Consider the following 8,825-nt stretch of genomic DNA (forward strand, 5'->3'; position numbering starts at 1 on the left):
AGGTCAAATATGTAGGTGAAGTTTGATGAACTCCATACACTCTTGTAAATTGTAAGGTGAACTAACTAGTACTTCCTCAACTACTTCTTATCAAACACTAGAAACAGCTCCAAATTCACTCAAACTATATATTACCATGAATACTTGCTCTTTTTCAACTCAAAACATTAGCATAAACAAGTTCTTCAAATTGTTAAAGAAACTCGTCCCTGCTTTTTCGAAAATGGTTGCTTCAAATAATTCTTCCATCATTTGTATGTTAGTGGCAATTTTATTGTCAAGCCTCAGAATAAGCCTAGCAGTTCGTCACCTCCTGCAGACCCCAGTAGCACCACCCCTAGCATTGGCACTTCCAACACTCCCCAAGACCACACTGCCCCCTTTGCCATCTCAGCCAACTTTCCCTAATCCCTCACTCCTACCACCATTGCCTAACAATCCATTACCAACTATGCCAAAACTCACACTTCCACCATTACCAAGCACCCAAATCCCCCCTCAGCCAATATTGCCACCACTACCTAGCACCCAAATCCCATCTCAGTTGCCCAACACATTGCCACCATTGCCCTCTTTATCTTTGCCTACTCCTTTGCCAAGCACTTTGCCAAATCCTACCATCCCAACCAAGGTGACACTGCCTCCTCTGCCAACTATCCCAACAGCTCCTCTTCTCTCCCCATCCCCATCCCCATCAAACTGAGTAACTTGTGATGGAGTAGCTTCATTGCCTTCAACTGTTCCCCTTATATTGGCATGCTGTGTTTGTTTATTGTTTTAATAACAGATCGCACTTTTGCGATATTATAATGTCTTCAGAATCCTTAGTGATTCCATAGATCAAATTACTTGTTTTAATTCTATGTTTCTTGCAGATTATTCTTTCATGATCATTAGTGTCTGATATTTTCACGGTTCCTTCGTGTATTTTTCTTTACCAATATCTGTAATTTATATGATTGCAATATTTTATCTGATTGGTGGTATTAATCGACTTGACTTTTGAACACTGACCGTTAGAATTAAAATATATGCGCAAAAACTTAAAGAGACATATATAGATAAGATATTCAGGTCAAAATAAAGGGAAATTTATGAATTCATGGGAAAGTCAATCATGGAATCTGCTTTCAGCACTTCTACCAGATAGAGTGCAAACTTGGCCATCAAGAGGATTTTTTTCCTAATGATTATTATGATATCACCTTCCTGGAGAATCACTCTAATAACACCATTTTCCTTTTTATTAGAAGAAATTTAGTTGCTTCTTTAACCTAAAAATTACTTCAGATGTTTTAACAGAAATGTTATTCCTAAACATTTTTAGGCCATGGCTTTTTCATTTTTTCCTCTGAAAAAAAATAATCCATTAAACATTAGTGAATGTTCTTTCCAAATAAAGTAACAGGAGAGAAATACAGAAAAAATTGATTTTAATATAATATATTGTTTTTAATATTAGTCATAATACCAACTATTTTTATGAAATGATTTTAATGCAATACAATATATTTTAACCAATTGTATTATAATTATTTTAATTGTTGTGGTAAAAAATTGAACAATCTCTCCTGTTATCTTTTGTAATTTGGGACTGTTAGAAGAGAACTTGAACTAGCTTCTGATCATAGTGTGTTTGGTTGTCCTAAATTTGCACAAACAACACTTTATATTTTGTCGAAATAATTAATCCTAAAATAAAAACTCTGCAATGACATGAGAAAAATAGTTATGTGATACTTAAAAAAAAGTTAATGGAAACATTGAAAATAAAATATGTAACCTTTTCGTTTACCTCTAGTTACTTATACTTGAATAATCAATAATGAAATATTGTTCAGCGTGGGAATCACTTTACTCCTTATGATAATTATCAATTTTATTGATATGTAATGGTTTAAATCTAATTACTAATTCAAACTATCGGATTTTTCTACTTATGACATTTAAACTTCCTCGTGATAGTTATCAACTTACTTTTTAGTGGATTCCTCCCCAAAACAATTTGCTAAAAATCTACTTGTCAATTTCCCAAAAAATGCTCCATCATTTTTGCTATGATTCTTATCCTACTCTATTAGTAAGCAAAGCCTAAACCAATTTGAGGAAAAATTGTATATATAACGTAAAAGTTTTATACATTGTTAATCTATCATTTATTAATTATCATTAATTTTTTTTAAAAAAATAATACAAATGAATAGTAAATGATAGCGTTATAAATCATTACACTCAACCGTACATGTTACTTCATATGTTTAAGATAACTTGTTTTGCATTTAAAATCTAACGTGTCTCTGTCTAAGTAGTTAGGGAAAAGGAACAAGTTTATTTTGCATATAAAATTTAAGAGTTGAATACCCGTGTATGACTGTATGATTATGATGATATGATTTTATATTAACTAGGAACCAAGGTCCACACAATGCAATAATTGGAGTTGGTAAACACAAAAAAACTATCAAAATCACCCACCATTGAACCTTTTGTATAAACCAATCACCCCATTTTTCCTTTCTCTTTCTTTGTGTGTGTGTTGGAGTCCCAAAGAGAAAGAGTAGTGGGTATTAGTTAGTAATGGAAAGAGCAACATGCTCAGGAACAGTATATGTTAGTGACACATGTAAGGCACATATGGCCATGGCACTAGTTCAACTATTCTATGGTGGCTATCATGTTATCACCAAAGTGGCCCTTAATGTTGGTATCAATCAACTTGTCTTCTGTGTCTTCAGGGATCTTATTGCACTTTCTATTCTTGTTCCCGTGGCTTTTTTCCATGAAAGGTAATGCTCCTTTTTCCAATAATTACAACTTGTCCTTATGTTATATGTACTATATATCTAGAACCTAGATAATAACATTTTGGACAACAATTCATCTTTACATAAGGACATTGCTAATGGTTGAAACTGAAAATTACCACACACCTTAGAAGTTAGAATATTGGAATGATTCCCAGTTGGGACAAGTGTGCAACACATCACCCATAATTAATTGTGCTCGAAAAAATGTATTTTACGTTTTCACAATTTATATGTATTGTGATTTGTTTTAAGTCCTCAATTTTGTTGGAACTTCGATATCAAAGTAAATTAGGAGTCAGTTTTGTCTGATAATGGAATATAGTTGTTGTATGATGTATGAACATACACTTACTTTTATAGGTCTCCTGAGATTTATTCCTGCTAATTTAGAGCATACTTGGTATTTTACTGATATCAAATGTCTTTCCTTTTTGGACTTTAGTTCGAGGTAATTAATTAATTCTCATCTAACATTTTGTTCTAGAAATGTTCTGCTTATTCTTGACTATAGCTAATGCTTGACTTTAGTTTGCAGCATAGATTATACCTGCTGCATGTTTAAGTGTACTATTCCTTGTTTTTCTGTCTTCCTATGTTCTCTTCACTTTATTTCAAATGTGTAACTACTCTAATCGTGCCATTTTTTCTGTAGACGGACACGACCACCCCTTACTAAGGACCTACTTATTTCTTTCTTCTTGCTTGGATTAACTGGGTAAAGTTCTTAATTTGGCCACTTATTTCCTTGATATGATATATGATTCATAATCTCTTAATAAGGCATGTGGTAATTTTGCTTCTTAACTCATAATCAGGATATTCGCCAACCAGCTTTTATTTGTTATTGGTTTAAGCTATACTAATCCAACCTATGCATCTGCCATACAGCCTGCAATTCCTGTCTTTACATTTCTATTTGCTGTAGTGATGGGGTCAGTTTCACTCTTATCAATTTCTGCTTGATTTTTTATCTACCTATTTCATTCTTAATCGTTGTACATAAACGAGTACCTTAAGAAACTTATCCATGCAGTACAGAAAGAGTGAACTTGCGTAGATATGAAGGTCTGGCAAAGGTTGGAGGAACTGTTATTAGTGTTTCGGGTGCCGTAGCGATGGTTTTGTATCGTGGTCCTGCTTTGATAGGATACACAGACAGTGTCCATGTAGCACAGAATGAAACAAGTGCCAATGTTCATGCAGAGCCTTCTGGATGGTTTATCAGTGGTTTAGAGAATCTTGGATTAGGCTATTTTCATCTTGGGGTTATTTGTTTGATAGGGAATTGCATATGCATGGCTGCTTATATAGCCATTCTGGTATGTATTTTTTTGTTAAATAGATGAAATTGCACTTGATTATAGCATTAAGAGAACAAATAGTGATCACTGCTCATTTCTTACCTCTAAATTGTTGGCATGTTCAGGCGCCAGTGTTGAAAAAGTATCCTGCAAACCTATCTGCCACAGCATATTCATACTTCTTTGGAGCTATACTGATGGCAACAGTATCATTATTCGCGGCTAATGAGTTAAACGACTGGATTTTGACACCAACAGAAGTACTTGCGGTTTTTTATTCTGTGAGTGACTTGAATTATAAATGAATTTCCATTCTCATGAACTCTCCTTAGTTATCGCTGACCATCGGCTGAGTTGTCTTCTAAACTAGGCCCATGTTCATTGTGTGCTCTGTTTCATTCTACACATCAGATGTCAATTATTGAGTGTTTGGTAAAGAAATGCATTCACACTTAATGAAGTAAGAGTCAATATTGTGAATTTGTGATGGTCATTCTTTTTTTATCAAGGTGGTCCAAGTTTTGGGACACTGCTACTATGAAAGTTGGAGAAATTAGTAATACATTATTGTTCTTGCATGTAGTTTTACATGTTTTCCATGGTTTGAAACTTTAACTTCGGATTTAAGATTGATTCACCATTAGTGAAATATACGCTATGATGCCACTCTAGCTAATCAAGCGTGAATGCATCCTTCCTTGCATACTTTACTCTCAAGCTCACTATAGAGTTGCCTTGCTATGTTTTCAATCACTAGTTATCATCATTATTTTAATTTTGAAGTCTTGTTGCATATATAAGGAACTTTTACTTCACTACCTGTTAAAGCAGTTCTAATAGTTTTTCGTGTATTGTATTTTTGTCATTCATATTATAAAACCCTAGTTCTTACCATCTTCTGCAGTTCACAAAGGCTTTTACATGATACATCTACAAAATAATGTCATCATTTGAATATAGATATAAAAATCATTTTATGCTCTTTTGTATATCTGATCTAAAGTTGATATTTTGGTATATAGTCTTTGTTGATTTACTAGTTATTAATAAAACAAAGAACAAGTCTATAGGGATTTCATAAAACCAAAAGTTTGTGGTCCATGTTGTGGCTATAGTTTGTTCTGTTTTGCTAATGAATTTATGACTGGCATTTCAATAAAAACTATCTAAAATACATTTAGATTCGTCTATTTACACCCATAAAATATGTTTAGTACTTTAGTTTAACTTCTAGCAACCAAGTTAGTGTGTCTGAATCTCATTGGTATGAACCATAGGCTTCATTTTTGCTACCTAAGCAACCAAACTATGCATCAGCATGGTTGGCAAAACCCACAACTAGTTCTACATGGGGAGATTAATATTTGAGATAAGATGACATTTTGCAAATATGGTTCATTACTTTGTTGTATCAAGTGAAGCAAACATGTTAAACAGTGGGGAAATTCACTTAGTAATCTTGCACAGAAATCAAAGAGAACATTAACATGTCATTGGAATTATAGGTAATATGGTGAACCAAAGAAAGAAAATTGCTGGGTTAGAGCAAAGACACTTTCTTTTGAAAAAAAGATGGAAAGATAGCAGTACCAACATTCTTAAAGATGTTACATAGATTTATCATGTGATAGATTATTTTGGTGGAACTTAAATGTTTCCTTGTTTTTTTTCAGGGAACTATTGCATCTGCTGTCAATTATGGACTCATGACATGGTGCAACAGGATCTTAGGACCATCTTTGGTTGCCCTTTATATGCCGCTTCAACCTGGGTTTGCATCCCTTCTATCCCAAATTTTCCTTGGAAACCCAATTTACTTGGGAAGGTATAGCTCTTGTTACTTTAAGTTATTCATGTATTCTAGCTTGACCAAAATATACAAAGCTAATCACCAAGGGTGGCTAAATGTACTAAAAAAAACAACCCATCATTATATTTCTTTTAAACAATATGCCTAGTTAGGACCATTGTCTCAAATTAAGAGATATCGCCGTAATATTGTGGTTGCGGTGTGAATCACAATGATATGGTTGCATCGAGCCGCTATATAAATCGCATTTGGACCACATTATGACACATCGAATTGAAACACATTTTTGTAATCACAAAAAAATTCACACCGCAACAACCATAATCGCGAGTGTAACTGTAATTTAAAACACTACTTATTAAAATGTATACTTAGTTAATCATAATCTAGTTCCTCCACTATCTATAGCATGCAGAGGGTATTGTGGATATTTTGTTTTAAGTTTGTCATGGTTCTCATTAATTTTTTTGTCCCTGACAACAGTATCCTTGGGGGATCTTTTATCATTGTGGGTCTATATACAGTAACATGGGCATCTTATAGAGATAAACAGGCAAGTATTGAAGTTGCTCCTCATGCTTCTTGGGTCTCTGAACCACTTATTCATCAAACAAGTGCATACCAGAAGGGTCACATTTTATCTGGGCCATCCAGCATATCACCATAGTCATTGGATTAAGGAAATGAACCTTGGAATGCCTTGTAAAAATTGGTTACTGTTATCATTTGTATAGGTAAATTCTGTATTTGATAATTGTATATGTGGAATGTTATTCATGGCACTGTACATTATGACCGGTTAAATACCATAAAGTTCAAAAATGTCATCATAAAATTGAGTTTTTGGAAGATATAATCTTTCAATATAAAACTTTCCAGAACTTCGTACCATAAATTAAGGAAAGAGTGGGGTTTCACTTATTCCAAGAATAAGTTTTTTAAACTTACTCCACATTCTAGCCATTAATTTTATGAAGAATATCCTACCTCGTAGTATAGTTTTCTGGTGCCCATAAAGCCATTGGGTGTTATAGTAAAGCATGAAGACTAACAAGCACAGCAAACATTTGTTTCATAAAATTGACAAAATCAATCGATTTATGACTATTTCCCATGTTTCATTGTCAATTATGACTAGAAAAACCAGTTAGAGAAAATGAACCAATTTTATACGTAATGTAAGGTATTGAATTAATTTTACTTGTTGCAACCAACTTTTATTTTTCTAAATATACCTACTGATATTTACCATTTTAGATTTTTAGGTAAAGCGTTGGGTTTGAAGATTTATGCAACATTTCCATTACGTTTCCTATCCTTGTTTCGCAAATCAACTTTGCTAAATGAATATGACAACTCATATTCTTAATTATATATCTTAATAAAACCAAAACCATAAAAAAAGCAAAGACAAATACACAATATTCAGATAATGGAGGGACATGGTAGATGAGATTAAAAGCTAGCATGGAAAATACACTTTAATCAATAAAACATACCTAATCAGCAGTATTATTTTTCAATATTGTTCAAATCCGATTTGAGTTGCATGACTTAAATAAGATATAATGCATAACTCAACCTGAATCTAACTGAAATAAATGAAAACCAAACTAAGGATTGAGTTGACACATATTTCAATCTTAATAATTTTTTATTAGCTACATATTAGTTTTTTATTGGCCACATATTTTGAAATTTAATTATTTGCGTAATAATTTGTTATTTGAGTTATTATGAGGACTTGAGTTGAGACTTTAATTTTGTTAGATTTTTGTATAAGTATTTTACTACATAAGATCTCATATAGTTAGTAATAATTTTTTTTGTTATATAGATATCATTCCATTAGAATGAACTTGAACTTTAGACATTCTTTGTTTAATTTTAATTGAAAATATTGTACTAACTCTCTCAACCATGATTTTCTCTTTACATTATTATTATGGTTAAACATTATAAAAATGTAAAAGAGTTGATAATTTTTTTTTAGAAATATAGATCAAATACATGTAAATATTGAATGATATGTCCCAGAATAAAATAAAAAATATACATAGACATGAATGATTGTGAACATGCTTGTGCTTTGGGCATTGTGATTGAATCACAGTTGTCTTCTAGGATTCTAGTGTACCCGGACCATTATGTCAACACTCACCAACATCCAACCATGGGCCCCACATTGTTCCTTAAATGAAATATAAGGTAACAAAACAAATATTTTATTTCACATATACCCTTCAAAATTATCTTAGATAAAACTTACACTGTATCTAATACTTTTATATTTTACACAAATTTGTCTCCAAAATTAAAAATTTAATAAAATAAATGAGGTAAATAACATTCTATTTTTATATAATCAATCATCCCTTCATCATTTTGATAAGAAATTAATCTCTTTTATGGTACATGATTATCTCTCTTATCAATGGTATTCACACGAATCAACCATTTAACATTTTAATCTATCTTAAAAGAATATAAATGAATCTTATATCACTAAATTAATGTCTTATTAGTTTAAATAACAATTTATTAAATTATGATTTAGAAACTTGGGAGTCTTGCAAACTATAAATCAACAACCACTGTTTATGAATGTTGATGATCTTGTGTGGGTAGATAATTAATTGTTACAAAGTAGGTACTAAAGTGATATTCTTAGCAACATTTTGACATGTGAAGCATACCAATTTCTTATGGATTGAAAGTGATATACTCTTCTATAAGCAATCTATTTTTTACAATAATTTATTGGATTAATACATGATTTTGTTTAAGAAATAATAATAAAGGAGCATATCTATTATCCAAATAATTTATGACTTCATATATTACTTATAATAATTATTGTAGTTTAAATATATTTTTCAACCGACCCGAAACCAAAATATCAAGTAG

General features: G+C 31.9%; 2 protein-coding genes across 2 annotated transcripts; both read left to right on the forward strand.

Moving 5' to 3' along the window:
- LOC109332981 (proline-rich receptor-like protein kinase PERK2) lies at positions 178–795 on the forward strand. Its single transcript, XM_019568181.1, has one exon. The coding sequence runs from the start codon at positions 224–226 to the stop codon at positions 701–703; it is 480 nt and encodes a 159-aa protein (XP_019423726.1). The 5' UTR covers positions 178–223; the 3' UTR covers positions 704–795.
- Positions 2,369–6,745, forward strand: LOC109332164 (WAT1-related protein At4g19185-like). Its single transcript, XM_019567024.1, has 7 exons — positions 2,369–2,786; positions 3,460–3,522; positions 3,623–3,739; positions 3,841–4,126; positions 4,234–4,389; positions 5,782–5,933; positions 6,402–6,745. The coding sequence occupies exons 1-7, from the start codon at positions 2,578–2,580 to the stop codon at positions 6,583–6,585; spliced, it is 1,167 nt and encodes a 388-aa protein (XP_019422569.1). The 5' UTR covers positions 2,369–2,577; the 3' UTR covers positions 6,586–6,745.

The sequence above is a fragment of the Lupinus angustifolius genome, chromosome LG18 (assembly GCF_001865875.1).
Source record: "Lupinus angustifolius cultivar Tanjil chromosome LG18, LupAngTanjil_v1.0, whole genome shotgun sequence".
NCBI classification, from domain to species: Eukaryota; Viridiplantae; Streptophyta; class Magnoliopsida; order Fabales; family Fabaceae; genus Lupinus; species Lupinus angustifolius.